This window comes from Arvicanthis niloticus, chromosome 1 (genome assembly GCF_011762505.2).
Source record: "Arvicanthis niloticus isolate mArvNil1 chromosome 1, mArvNil1.pat.X, whole genome shotgun sequence".
NCBI lineage: Eukaryota > Metazoa > Chordata > Mammalia > Rodentia > Muridae > Arvicanthis > Arvicanthis niloticus.
In genome coordinates, this window is record NC_047658.1 from 83746077 (window position 1) to 83761041 (window position 14965).

Genomic DNA, 14965 nt, shown 5'->3' on the forward strand with positions numbered 1-14965 from the left:
GTCAAACATAAGGTCGACCTTTGTGACCATTCCTCTTCACTGCAGAAATCCCTCACTCTCACTTCCACGTTCATCATGCAGGCCTTTCATTTCCTATTGTGTTCCCTCTGGTCTGCTTTTAACCCCTGGCCCCACCCACCTTTTTCTTTCATGAGTACACTTTACTTTAAACACTGGGTGCAGTTGGAGATGGAAGGCTAGGACTAGAAGGGTATGTGAGACTCTTGCTAACCTCATTCCAGCAGAGTTAAACGACAGGAGATGCAATATAGATATATCTCAAAATATGGGGATAAATGAGAAATGGTTCCCCATGTGGGCTTCCAGCCAATGCCTTTGTGTGCTCTGTCCAGTGACATGTCCAGTGACAATGAGGTCAGCACAGTCTTACAACACACAAAGGAGAGATAGCTGGCTTCTTTCTCTGTGTTTTCAAGCGGAAAATGGAAGAAGTTCCTTCACTAAGTGGCCAGATCCATTGGTCACTTACCATAGGAAATGATCATACCTCTCTCTCTCTCTCTCTCTCTCTCTCTCTCTCTCTCTCTCTCTCTCTCTCTCTCTCTCTCTCTCTCTCTGTGTGTGTGTGTGTGTGTGTGTGTGTGTATGTGTGTGTGTGTGTGTACAGAACAGGGACCAATGTGAGTCTTCTTGACACTCTGCTTTCCATCAGCCCTCAGTACCACTGCCTCTCCTCCCCATGCTGGCCACCCTCCTTTCAGCTCCCTGACACATGCTACCTCTGTGCCTCCCACAGGGCAGGCCATTGTGTGTAGTAGAATAAGGAAGGTCTGTGGGCAGAGAAAGCCTTATGGAGACACATTTCATCAACAACAAGTTAGAATCTCAGTGGTCTGATTGTTTTGCAAGGACTTTCTCCCAAGAAAGGTTCTCGAGGGCCAGGCATTCCGGTGGCTCCTTCATTCCTACAGTCTACTGCCTGCAGATTTAAACTTTGAAACTAGCTTTGGCTGGGTATGGTGTGCACATCTTTCATCATGGTACTTGGGAGGTGGAGGCAGGTGGAACTCTATGAGTTCAAGGCCAGCCTGGTCTACATAGTGAGTTCCAGGCCAACAAGGCTACATAGTGAGACGCTGTCTACAAAAAGGAGAAAAAAGAAAGGGTCTAGAGAGATGGCTTGGCTGTTAAGAGCACTTGTTGCTCCTTCAGAGGCTTAGGTCCCAGCATCCATCCACATGGTACTGTTTCTAACTCCAGTTCTAGGGGAACCAATGCCCTCTTTTGGTCTCTGTGGGCACCAGCCACATATCTGGCACTCAGAGATTTATGCAGGTAAAACACCCACACACGTAAATTAATTTTCTTCAAATGAGCCTATACCCAATGACAGGATAAGTGTCCACAGTGTCTGGGCTCCTCCCCAGACTCATCCCTGGCTCTTCCAGGCATCTGGGAGGTGACACCTGGATCTCAGTGCTCTCAAGAGTCTACAGAGACTTCTTGGAAGCAGAGGGACAGCAGTGTAAAGTCGATTGGCTACTGATGCTGGCCACCTCTGTGTCTTCTTGGCAGGCAAAGGCCCACAGACCACACTTCAAACTCCAGCCTTGCCACTTATCTGTGTGTCCTATGCATTTCTCTGGTCTGAAAGTTAGAGCTATCACCTTTCCTGGGAGGGCTGTTAAGGTTATTCACATAAAGGTAGAGTGGTTAATTAGCTGAGCAGGTACTGGAGAAATGACAGCACCCCACCCACCCCACCCTCATTATCACGTTCAACCCCAGACTAACCTCCTGCCATCCGCCTTCTGAGCCTTTGCCCAGTGCTCTGCTTGGGCCAGGTTGGTCTTCCTATGGCTGTGTTTCTCTGGGTTGGCCCTGGGAGGAGCAGTCCGCTGGTACCCACTGGTCCCATTCTGTTCTCCCGGGCCATAAGGTGGCACCCCGTTCTTCTCAGCTCGCTGTGGCTGTGCTTGCTGGCCTCGGGGCCCACCAGGTAGATCCACAAACAAGGCATCCTCCTCAGCTGGCAAGTATGGGGACCTGGCCTTGCTCCTGTCCCTCCTGCTCTCCAGTGGGTCCCTTTGAGAACGGAAGCGTTCTTCCTCCTGCTCCCTCCTGTCGAAGCCAAAGGAGTCTTCATAGCCTCGATGAGGACAATCTCTTGAGTGTCCAGGTCCCATGTGGCCACAATCTTGACAGGTGTCAGTGTGGTTGGCCTGTGGCATGGCCTGCCGCTCTGCCTTGTCCATGTCCCTGTAATGGCAGCAGCACATTCAGTCCACAGAACAGCCAAGACTTCCTGGAAACATTATCTACTTATTTCTGGAACACCCTCCAACCCCCAACCCATGCTCAGTCCTTTCTGCTTCTGTGGGAACCTGGTTTAAATACTGCTTCTTCCAGAAAGCCTCTCCTGACCCACTCCGCAGTGTAAAATAGGACTGCACCCTGACACCATCACCACACTGAAACTGCTGCTCCAGTTTCACACTGGAGCCACACACTTTAGCTTCTGCCACCTTTCCACTCATGGTCCTCACCCCCACCCACAAGCATGGCCAGTTTGAGGAGAGGTACTGGTTACAACTAAAGTTGTGAGCTGAGGACAGAAGAGGGGCTCTGTGACATTGGACAGGGTTCTTCTGTCAAGGCCTGCCACACTGAAAGCCTCCTAGGGCACAGGTCCTAATCTAGTTCTGTATGTAGTGGCTCACTGGAGTCAGAAGAAGGCACTCCAACACAGATGGGTAAGTGAGCAGGAATTCAGATGGGGCATTAGTCTAGCTGTGCTCAAGGGTAAGAAGGGCCTGCCCTTCCAATACATGGCTTCTGTGATGGACTGTCTGCACTCTGATCTGGGATCATGCAGCAGAACACTTCTGTATTGTATTCTGATCACCATGATGATCAGAGCCCCAGGACCACCCAGAACCTCAACTCTCTAGGGTGAGTGAAGATTCAAGATAGTTTAGGGAACAAGAAAAATAATTCCCTACACAGTGACTGACTGCTCCTTGTGTGCGGGTTTAACCATGGGAACACAGTCCCAAGCAAGGCAGTCACACTCGCCACTGTCAATGTTCAAATGGCTTTTCCACAGAAACCCCAACTTAGACAGAAATAAAGTTTCCTTTTACTTATCTACCCACCCACCTACCTACCTGCCTACCTATTTATTTATTTTCTCTGTGTATCCCTGGCTCTCCTGGAACTTGCTCTGTAGATCAGACTGACCTCAAACTCAGAGATCTACTTGCCTCTGCCTCCCAAGTGCTGGGATTAAAGGTGTGTACCACCAACTTCTCTCTATTTTTTTAAAACCCACTTATTTTGTGTGCATTTGAGTGTTCAACGGTATCATGGCGCATGTGTGGAGCTGAGAACACAACTTCAATAAGAAACGAGAGAGCCTTTCACCACATAGCTCCTGGGGATAGGATTCAGGTTGTCTGCCTTGGTGACCAGGGCTTTCACCTGCTGAGCCATCTTACCAGCTCTAGGCCTCCTTTTTTGTTGTTTTAAAACAAGGTCTCAAGGAGTCCAGGCTGGCCTTGAACTTGCTATGTTACTGAGGATAGGCTTGAACTCTTGATCTTGCCTTTACAGGATTACACCACCACACCTGGTTTGTATCTCATTTTATTCATATTGAGAGACATCTCACCTCCCAAACCTATACTTCTGTCCACTGCATGTCTGACAACATTTCTGCCTTCATTTGGGTTCACCCTTCCCCACTTGGGATCCATCTGGTTTGGGTGATGCCGACTTTACTATTTTTTGTTCCGCTATGGCTCCAAAGTCTCAGTGACTGGTTCAGGGGGAGACAAAGGGCCAGTCAGTCCATCCTCGGACTCTGGCTTGAGTTCATGCTGCCCTGTATGAGGGGTTGTTTGAAAAGGAAGCCAAGAGCAAGAAATGAATGGAAAGAAGATGGAGGGAGACAGAGTCGTGAGGACTCAGCCTAAGCTCTCACATGTACCCACACCTAAACCAGATGCAGCACTGGTCCTCCTAGTGGTGGATCAATAAACTTCCTTTCCTGTGTGTACAGATGTTGGTGTATGTTATTCACACTGCAGAGGTTGTTACATCTCATTAGAATGAAGGACTAAGATAGTGACCTGAGGGGCCTTCCACTGCAGCCCAGTGGGTCTATAAATCTTGGTGACAGGAAAACACTCAGGGACTTACACTTTTGAAAAACAATTCGTGGGCTGGCAAGAGGGCTGTGCAGACACATATTGCCACAACCGGAGTTCCATCCCCAGAACCCACATGGCGGAGGGAAAGAATCAACTCCAAGAAGTTGTCTTATGACTGCAACATGTACACCGCACACACATACACAGAGACACACACAAAATAAATATTACAGTCTTCCTGTAAGCTCAAAGATAAGAAATTCTGCTCTGAAGAACATTTGAGCAGTTTGACCCCCCCCCCCCCTTCCTCTCCTCTTTGTCAACAGACACTATCAGCACCTTTGAGCTGCCTATCTTGGCCTTCATCCTCATCACGGTCTCTCATCCTTACAGGCTGTGCTCCACAGCTGCCTCTGAGCTGGGTCACTCCTGGTAGGGTGACAGTTGTTCTGTGCTTTCATTAGCTCCCACACCACCAAGTATCAGTCCAGCTTGGAAACCCAAAGAGCTATAGCCTGCCTGCCTTCTTTTCTTTTTGAGGGGTGGGGACAGGGGTCTCATGAATCACAGGCTATCATCAAACTTTTATGTCCCTGAGGAAGGCCTGCCTCTATCTCCCAGGTTCTGGAAGAAAGATCTGGTTTATGCTATGGTAGTACTTGAACCCATGGTTTATGCCTACCAGACAAGTAAGCATTTTACAGCCTGGGCTTTATCTCCAGTCTCTAAATGGATATATCTTCTTATTGTGCACACTATAAAGATAAGCAGTCAGGCAAACATGCCACTATCATGTATGCATTAGAACTGAAGGAAAGGCTGTTAACACTAAAATCATGGAGTTTGCTGGGCTCCTCTCATTTTAGAGCTAGTTGTATAATAGTAAATTCTGGGTTTTATTGTGTGTGTTCAAAGAAAGATGCACCTTCCTACATGTGCAAATACTTCTTGGAAATCAACTTGATGGGAGATGATTACTTCTTCTATTTGGATTAATACCAGAATATCCTGCAGAGTAAACATCTAGGGAATGGCTGAAAGAGTGGTGTCTGCTTGCTACCTGCCACTCTTCTTACCCCTAAGATTTTGGGGTTATGAAGCTCCTTAACCCTGTGGCTTCCAAGACTTAAAGGGATACTTTTATGGCCAAAATGTTCAATCTGTAGTTGCAGGTAGGAAAGCAGTGTTTCCCACTCTATAGCCCTACCTGAGTTCAACATTTAACAATTAGGGGCCTTAAAACAAAACAAAACAAAACAAAACAAAAACAAACAAACAAACAAAACCATTTTCTCCTGTCTCCCTATATTCCCAGCAATTTACCATATGACTTTTCAAATCAGAAGACCTGTCACAAAAGAAATCTTCACGGATCAATTTAACACAATGGGTAAAGTATGCCTTCACTGTGGATGACTGTCATGCAGAGGGCTGGCCATGGAACATAGGTCTCTAGAGGTAAGATGGCACAAACCCTTCCCAGATGGGCTGCTGGTGGAGTACTGAGCACTGATCCCCAGTCACAGAAGCAGGCAAGCTCATAGAGAGGACCCACCCTGGGTACCATCTGTAACTTTGTATGAAAGTCTGAACTGCTGAGGCCTCACAAAACGTGGAGGCAGGCAGGCAGGCAGGCAGGCAGGCAGGCAGGCAGGCAGGCAGGCAGTTTCCTTTGCTCTGGTTAGTGCTCAGCATTGTGAAAGGAGCTGCTGAGAGCAGTGGAGACGGTAGTCACTTCCTTCTTTCCAGAGCTCAGTTAAAGAGGGCAGCCCTCGCCCCTTGTCCCAGGGAAAATCTCTCACCCAACAGCCCTTCAACTGGCTCTGCTTTACCAGAATTAGCAACAGAGGACCTGCCTGTGTTAAGGACATTCTGCCTTCAGCTGCTCTTCCCCAGTGAGTCACAAAGTACACCAACAACACAGCTGCCTCTTACATAGAAGTGACAAATGACAAACTCCCCTGTGAAGTTATATGGATCGAAAACTCCATAGGGTCTTGGCCAGCGTCATATATGTTTTAAGGCTGATACTACCATTGCCAATACATGCAAGGTCCCACTGTGTGCCAGGAACTTGATGAGGCCCATCTCTCATCCCTATGACAACACTGCCAGGTCAGATATGCCATGCTTACAGAGGTTGGGGACACTCACATATGGGGTTACTTACAACACAGTGTCTCTAATGGAAGGAACAGTGACAACTGGGGTGCTGACTGTGTGCTCACCACTTCTAAGACAGAACTCTAAGCAAAGCACAATATTGTCTCTTCTGTTAACCACACAAACCTACAGGCTGGAGCCAGTGTCACCCTCACTACAGGTAATGCAAGTGAAGCTCAGTGAGGTGAACCACTTGCCTTAGGTCCTACCCAGTGACACACACAGGACTCCAACCCCATCAGCTCCAACTCTAAAATCTGCAGACAAAGGGCTGAAAATGTTTATCAAGGACTTCTGCTGAGGCTTGTCCAGCCATATATTACCCAGCTGAACAGTCCGAAGGCCAAACAAAAAAGTGCAAAGGGCTTAAATGTGGAGCTATTTCTGAGAAGGCTGGCTCCTTACACACACATATACACCCAGAGCAGTGTTCACTTTGTTCTGTGTCATTACAACTTTTATTTTTTTTACTTTTTTTGGGGGGGCGGGGGAGGTTATACTGAGGAAGCAATGTACCACTGTGCAGGTGTGGAAGACAAAGGATACCTTGTTGGAGTCAGTTCTCTCCTTCAACCATGGGGGTTCTAGGGATTCAAACTCAGATTGTTAGGCTTGAAGGTAAGTATCTCAGCTGGACCATCTTGGCAGCTCCATGCCAATTCGAAACTGTTTTGTTCAGCAGGTCACCTACTTGCCCATCCAACCAGACAAAAAGCCACACATTTAAGTGAGCACTTACTCTATGTCAGGTACTAAATGGGCTATTTTCAAGGAAGTGATGGTAATTGCGGATGCATACCACAGCATCTAGATGCCCCTAATCCCCACTAATGTATGTTTTGGGGCTCAAACTCAGGTGAGGTTTCCTCAGCAAGCTCTTTTTTCACCAAGTCATCCATTAGCCCCATATATGCTCCCCCACCCCCCGCCATGTGTGCATCTGACTTCCGTGTACTAATGCATCCTACCTCCATAGCTAATCAGGTAATAGGGACCTTTCCTGATCACTCAAACTTCCCACCCACTGCTCCTCCCCCTTTCCAACACCCCATCTTACAGTCTCCATGCTTAGATCATGGTAAATGTCTTCTTACTGATTTATGTGTGCCCGCCCCCCACTCCCCAAACGTACACTGGATCACACACTACCTCTCTTACTCGCTGCTACGATTTCAGGATCATCAAATGTGTTTCATTTACAATATGCCCGCCATGCATATGTGCAGATAAAAGATGAATGAATGAACAGGTTCAAGGACAGGGAGGTCCAGGTGGGTGGGACACAGATAATAGGGAAGGCAAGTGTTAAGTCTGTAGATACTAGAAATACATGCCAGCTTCAAAGGCCCTGTGAAGGAAACAGGATTTTACTCTTTAAGTGACTAGGATGTAAGTTCCTTCGGCCCCAAGACAGACTGGAAGCAAGAATTGGAAGCAGGGTTGGAGACCGGGAAGACTTGAGGTTATCTTCTGGCAAGCCCTCACCTGTCAGTTTTGTGAGCTGCAAATGCAAATGGGCCTTCTTGCTTGGGGTTATGGTTTTCTGGGAAAAATAAAGCATCCTTAGACAAGCTGGGAAGATGGGTGTCAAGAAGACCCCAGGGAATCAAACACAGTCCAGACATGATAGGGATGGAGAAAGACTGGATAGGACACTCATCCTCCTTCCATCCCATGACCTTGTATAGGAAACAAGATGGTGAAAATCAGAGTTGCAGAAAGGAATTCCCTGGGAGGGGACTAGAGGAAGAGGGGGGCTCCAGAGAGCTGGGGATGAGCTTTACACACTGCTAGGAGATACACTAGCAACAGAGAGTGCGAAGTTTGCTCAAAGACTCACAGTGGAAACAAGAAGGGTGCACAGGGGTGGGGGGGGGTGGGGTGGGGTGGGGTGGGGTGGGGTGGCAATGATATCACCAGGCCAAGAGCTACAGAAGCCAACACATCTGACAGGGAGTGGGAACTGTGTCTCAGTTCCTCACTAAGTAACCACAGTTACTCACTGAAAGGGTCTTATGAACTGTGAGAAACTGACTGTGAGAAGTGTTAAGTCCTTCTCACACAGCGGCAGCAGGAGAGCTGGAATCCAAGCCTGAAAGACTTCAGAGACTAAGCTCCAGGAGGGAGAAGGTGTTCAAGACAATAGGAATGGGATGGGGGTGGGGTAGGTACAGTGGTGTGGAGAGATGGCTCAGAGGTTAAGGGCACTGGCTGCTCTGGCAGAAGACCTGGGTTCAATGCACCCACATGGCACTCACAACCATCTAAAATTCCAGTTCCAGGGAATCTTTTCTGACCTCCAGGGGGCACCAGGCACACAGACACACATATAGGCAAAGCTTCATACACACAAAATAAAAGTAAAAAAGACAATGCTGCAGTAGAAGGTGAGGCACATCCGCCAGCCTGGGTGATGGCCACTGGTGTTCGCTCACTCATCCCAAGACCCATTCCCAGGTCCTCAGCCTGAAGCCCTCACCTTCCCATGGAAATAATCTCCTACTTCTGCTTCTGGTCCCTATGGCCCAGTGGCATCAACAAGTGCCTTCCCTGGCCACCGTGAGTGGTGTAATTGAGGTCAGCCAGTCTAATCAGGACGTATCTCAGTGCTTCTTGGGCAACACACTTCCAAGCTCTGTTGCTGGGCTCGATGGCCAGACTGCTACAGGCCCCTCAACCTCAGATCCAGATGTTCCTGGGACTTCCCCAGAGTCTGACTGAATCTAACCCAGAGCCTGAGAGGATGGCAGTGTCTGAGACCCAAACCAGCTATTCTAGTGCCATGTGTATCTTGAAATCTTCAGGGGCATGAACAATAAATCCCCATCCCCTCAAGTCACCTGTAGTCAGCAGTACTGATAGACGCCGCCATTCCTAAAGGAAGTATGTGACAGATCTAGGTGAGATCTACAAGACAGGAGACAGCTGCAGAGGTGTGGGGGTGGGGGAATGGCTGCAGGAGATGGCTGCAGAGGCAGAGGATAGGGAAGCGGGGGTTGGGGGGGAAATAGGTTAAGGGGTGGGACCACTAACAAGGAGGGAAGGTACCAGTGGAACACCACACTGGAGGAGAGGCAAGATTCTTTCCTGCCACGTCAAGGCAATTAGGCCATTGCAGATGCTGCACCAAAAATAACTGATACTGGTCTCCCTCTTGTAGGAGCACCCATCATGGTGTCACTGGCCTTTGATACAGTCCAATTGGTGTGTGTGTGTGTATCCATGGCAGATTTCAAACCATGTTATTTAGACTTTTGTCTCCCAAACTGAGGTGAGTAAATCTTTTTTTCTTTATATATTACCCACACTTTGGGATTTTGTTATAGCAGCAGAATACAGACTGATATGTGATCTATGTCTACTGGTATCAAATAATCTCCTTGTTTATGTTTTAAAATGGCAAAAAGGCCAGTGAGATGGTCCAGTTTGCTACCAGTCTTGACAACCTGAGTTCAATTCCTGGGACCCACTTCATACAAGGAAAGAACAACTTCTAAAAGTTGTCCTCTGATCTCCATAGTGGTGCCATGGCATAAGTACACACACACACACACACACACACACACACACACACACACACACACAAAATAATAAGTAAAATATAATAAAAATTTAAAGGTAAAAAAGAAACCTACATATACCTATATACATCTATTCTATAAATAGAAAGTTAGTTTAAAGGATATCAATTTACCTAACAGAGGTTAACCTGGAAATGTGATTTGGACTCTTTCTGTCCCTTATATCATAAATAAGAAAAGCTGAGAAGATACGTACATGTGCGTGTGTGTGTGTGTGTGTGTGTGTGTGTGTGTGTGTGCGCGCGCGCGCACACGTGCACGTCTGTGTGAGGTTCCATGGCGTCTGTGGCCACTAGATGCTGTCTAGAAGAGCTTGCAGCCTGGTGAGTGATATGTGCTAGCATTTGCACATTCTCCTCCTAGAGCACTTGTTCCAGAATGGACTTGAGAGAGCTGGCCATCCTGAACACAGCATGAACAGCGGAACTGCAGCCCTAGGGGTCTTTTCTGGCTCCCACCCTGGAGATCCCCCACCAGGACTGACCTCTTCAGTGATGATCGAGACAGCACCTGTGCAGCCTGGTTCATGGCCCTGACCCAGGCGTTCATGTCCTCCAGGGTGTCGGCACTGAAGTAGTAGGTCCTCATGCCCGAGTGCTCCGCCTGAGAGCCCGCTGTGGTGGTGCTATAGATGAGTGCCCTCATTCCCCTGTGCACGGCCTGTGGGCATAAGGACAAACAGGTTGGCACACATTCTCTATGAAAACAAGAACAAGGGGCACTCTGGCTGTCTTCCTACTTGCAGGTAAAGCCCCAGTGCTGGTCAGTTTGTCTCCACATCTGAAAAATGTCACAACCTAGATGCTACTTTCTTACTATTGCCAGACCCAGAGACTGATATGGCTCAGTTTGCTGTGCTTCAGCTGGCATGAAACATGAGTTGTGCCTAAAGAAGCAGCTCTTGTCCTTTCAGGAAATACTGTGGAACTGTGAAGAGCTGATCAACACCTGAATGGGAATTCGGGGAAGCCTAGAAAAAGGCACAGGGGATGACTCCTAATTGGCACCTTAGATGATCCTCATAAGAATCACTGCAAGGGCCTGCCTCTTAACCTTGCAGTGAAAACCTCACCCAATCTGTACAGGAAGATGGTGTAGAAAAGGAAAGACTGTCAAAGTACCCACTCTGTGTCTGTGGGTATGGCCAAAGTTTTAGTCTCTTTGTAATCCCAGCAGCCTGGAGGAGTAGGCACAGATCTGTTTTGCAGATGAAGAAATGGATCTGAGAGGTTCGGTAATTCTCCCACATACTGCATCTGGAAATAGGTCCTGAGGGTGATTACCGTCCCTGGACACAGTGATTACTGTCCCTGGACACTGCTCATTTTACTAACTTCATGAGAAAGGAGCCTTTCTGATTTTGTTCCCCACATACCCAGGAAGAGCAGGCACAGTGCCTGGCACGGGCATGTGCTCACTATTTGTTAAATAAAAGTGAAAAGTTGGAACTCTGGTCTGACTCATGGTCCCATGAAAAACTAAAGTGTAATTCAATAACGTGGACCTACAATGAAAGGCAGGCCACACCAATGACCAGCCAAAGAAAACAGTTATAAACTGTAGAGTGGCATGCTTTCAGTACAGATGACCAAAGCCTCTCAGACGAGCCTTTGGCATTTACTCCTCCCCACACTGGACATCCAAGACCACAATGCATACTAACTATAGGTCTATTTCTCCCATTAATACATCTGAGTCTACCCAACCCAGTGCCCAGAGACACTATGCAAACTTAGCCTGCAGCCAAGACTCCCACAGTGGCAGAGAAACCTCCTATCCCCACTGTGAATGTCTTAGGTGTCCTTTCGGTCCCCTCTGCTTCAGCAAGCAGGAGATATGGCAATAAAAACAAGAAGAGACTCATGCAGACTTCACCACACACCAGTAGAAATCCTTAGACAGTTTCCCCTGGACCATGAGGCCCAAGATCTCTGTATGTCTTCCCTTCCTTCTCTGCACACCAGCTGCGAATGCAGGCGGGCAGTCTCCAGTGCAGTCTTTTGAAAGAGCAAGTGGCTGAGCTACAAGCACCCTCAAAGGCAGTCTTGCCCAGCAATCAGCATGGGGTATATTTCCAGCACGCAGGTACAGTTCTGCAGTCTGTCCGCAAATGGGCCACGGCAAGTGCAGCCTCCACGGGGAGTCACGCGTGAGCACACAGAACCGTGGTCAGTCACATGACCAGCAGGCTTGTGCCCAGCTGCTCACCTAAGGACCAGGTTTCCAGCTTCAGTCTGCCTGTGCTGAGGCACTCGGGTGCTCTGACTGTCAAGGTAAGAAAGACACAAGTTCCTCTGTCACCTGGCCCAGTGACCTAAACCCAAACCGCTTTGTAGCTGAGGAAGTATCTCCATGGCCCAGTGAGAAGTCTGGGAGCTGATCCCTTCCTCTCCGCTCTGTGCTCCTCAGCTAGCACAACCCTACTTTACATGACTGCACCCAAAGGAAACTGGGATGAGAGTAAAGACATCAACCTCCAAATCACACTGCCCTAGAAGATGGCCATGCTAATAGGACACTAAGGAGGGAGCCCAGCTCCTCCCCCTTCAAACCCCAAGATCAAATTTCAGGACAGCAAGAACCTACATGGGTAACAAAGGAGCATCCAAAGGCCACCAACTGACTGGCACATTCTCAAATGTACTCCCTGCACAGTAATTCACCATCTAAAGAGTGCTACCATGTGAGAAGAAGCACTGCACCGGAAGGCAGAGGACAGCCTGTTACAAGGCTACGGCCACTCACAACCCCTTCTAAGAAAACACCTGTGGATGGGCACCTTGACGTAACAATTGCTGCCAAGAGCTTAGTGGCTGCAGCTCAGTGGGTAATAACACTTGCTCTGCGGGCATGAGGAGCTGAGTTTGCACCTCCAGAACCTCCAGAAATCCAAGTGTGCCTGTGTGTATCTATAGCATTGGGATGATAGAGAGACAGGTGGATCCCCACCCAGAGCTTGCTAAACAGTACCATAACCAAAATGGTGAGCTTCTGGTTCAGTGAGAGACCCTATGTCAAGGCAATAATGAACACATTGAGAAAGAAGACATCTATGGTTCTGAATTGTACATACATACTTATTGCAGCCACTACACACACACAAATACACACACACCATACCACACTACATACACACACAATGCAAACACACATACTACACACACAAACCCTAACACACTATGTACACATAAAACACTTCACTACGCACACACATGCTACACATTACACTACATACACACACACCAAATCACATTATACACAAAAAACCTACACTATACTACACACACATACTACACATTGCACTATATATATATATATATATATATATATATATATACACACTACATTATACACACACAAAACACTACATAACACACACTCAGACTCACACACACACACACTTTCATATAGTCTGGTAGATTGCAATAGTTTGACCCAGACTCATCTGAGATGGACATTCAAGTTGCCTTCCTCTTAACAGGCAATTCCTGGATAGGAGGAAAAGACGCTCAGCCTCCAAGAAGCACAAGGATTCGGTGTACATGCTCTTAGATGAGGCCAGCATGGCTGGCATGAGAGAGAAGAGGGGAGGGTGGCACATGGTAAGGCTATGATGCTGCCAGGGCTGGGTCCTCAGGGCTTTGCAAGACACATTAGGGGTTTGTGTTCCATTAAAGAGGGAGCCAAACTGGGCCAAGCAAGATCAGACCTTGGAAAGACCACTGGCTAAATTACAGAAAGGAGGAGAGAGACCACAAAAAGAAGCTTTCTCAGCATCTCTCTCACACCCCAGAATGAAGTGTGAAGATAAACTACACCCAGTCATGACAAACTCCCATGATGCCACCCCAAAGGCCACCTCTCCTGGTTCCCAGTCATTTTTCCCCAATGATATTTAACCCCAGTGTGACAATTTGAATGAAAAACATCCCCCATAGAACACTTAGCTCCAAAGCTGTCCTGTTCAATGAGGCTCAAGATGGTGCACCCTTGCTGAAGGAAGTATGCTACTGGGGGTAAGCTCCGAGACTAAAAGCTCAAGCTACTTCTTACTCTAGTTTGTGCTTATATTTTAAAATGTGAACTCCCAGCTTCCTGCTCCTGCTACCCTGCCTGTTGCACCTCCCTGCCATGATAAATTCATCCCTCTGGAACATAACCCAAAATAACCCCTTTATTCCATAATTGTTTTTGGTCATGGTGTTTACAACAGCAACAGAAAAATTACTATACCCACAAAGGGGGAGACTTTCTTTTTTGTTTGTTTGTTTGTTTGTTTTTCGAGACAGGGTTTCTCTGTATAGCCTTGGCTGTCCTGGAACTCACTCTGTAGACCAGGCTGGCCTCGAACTCAGAAATCCACCTGCCTCTGCCTCCCAAGTGCTGGGATTATAGGCGTGCGCCACCACTGCCCGGCAAGGGGAGACTTTCTAAAGAAGACTCAGCCACTAAAGATAATTCTAGAAGCCACTGAACATAATTATTTCAGAGCAGCTCCTGAGCTACAGAAGAGTGGCTAGGGCAAAGAGCTTGTTATTTATTTATGCATGTATGCATGAATGTATGTATGTGTGTGTGTGTATGTATGTGTGTATGTATGTATGTATGTATGTATGTATGTATTTATGAAGATAGTGTCTCACTGTGCAGTCCTGGCTAGGCTAGAGCTTACTATTTAGACCAGACCAGGCTGGCTTGACTTACTGAGATCTGCCTGCCTCTGTCTCCTGGATACCGGGATTAAAGGTGTGAGCCCACCAAGCCTGGCCATGATTCTATTCTATTTGCATCTTGTTAGCCTGTGTCTGAGACCCTCTCGCTTCCTAACTTCCTTTTCCTGTTCACAAAAGCAGCTGCATCATGAGGGTGTTTTTCTGAGAACACTGTTTGACACAAGAGGACAATACCTTAAAGGAATACTTGCGGCTTATGCGGTCCTCGGGGGCCACTGGGGAGATGACGTAGCTGGGCAGAGGGATGCTCCCGAGGACAGCTTCTTCTCGGCTGTCTTTGGATAGAAAAGCACATCACAACCACATTCTGGGAATCCTATCTAGGCCGTCTACCAAGACTGCACTGTTACTTTCCCTTGCATCAAATGCTTACCAG

General features: G+C 47.7%; 1 protein-coding gene across 19 annotated transcripts in view; it reads right to left on the reverse strand.

Moving 5' to 3' along the window:
• Positions 1 to 14965, reverse strand: part of Plekha7 (pleckstrin homology domain containing A7) — a 185389-nt gene that overhangs the window by 38384 nt on the left and 132040 nt on the right. For all 19 annotated transcript variants that reach the window (XR_013112895.1, XR_013112894.1, XM_034509541.2 and 16 more), the window contains 3 exons: positions 14764 to 14864; positions 10341 to 10516; positions 1756 to 2220 (listed from right to left, as the gene is read on the reverse strand). Coding sequence is in view for 17 of the 19 variants with exons in the window: in XM_034509541.2 (XP_034365432.1) it covers positions 1756 to 2220; positions 10341 to 10516; positions 14764 to 14864 (742 nt within the window). In the remaining 2 variants the exon portion in view is untranslated. The remainder of the gene's footprint in view (positions 1 to 1755; positions 2221 to 10340; positions 10517 to 14763; positions 14865 to 14965) is intronic.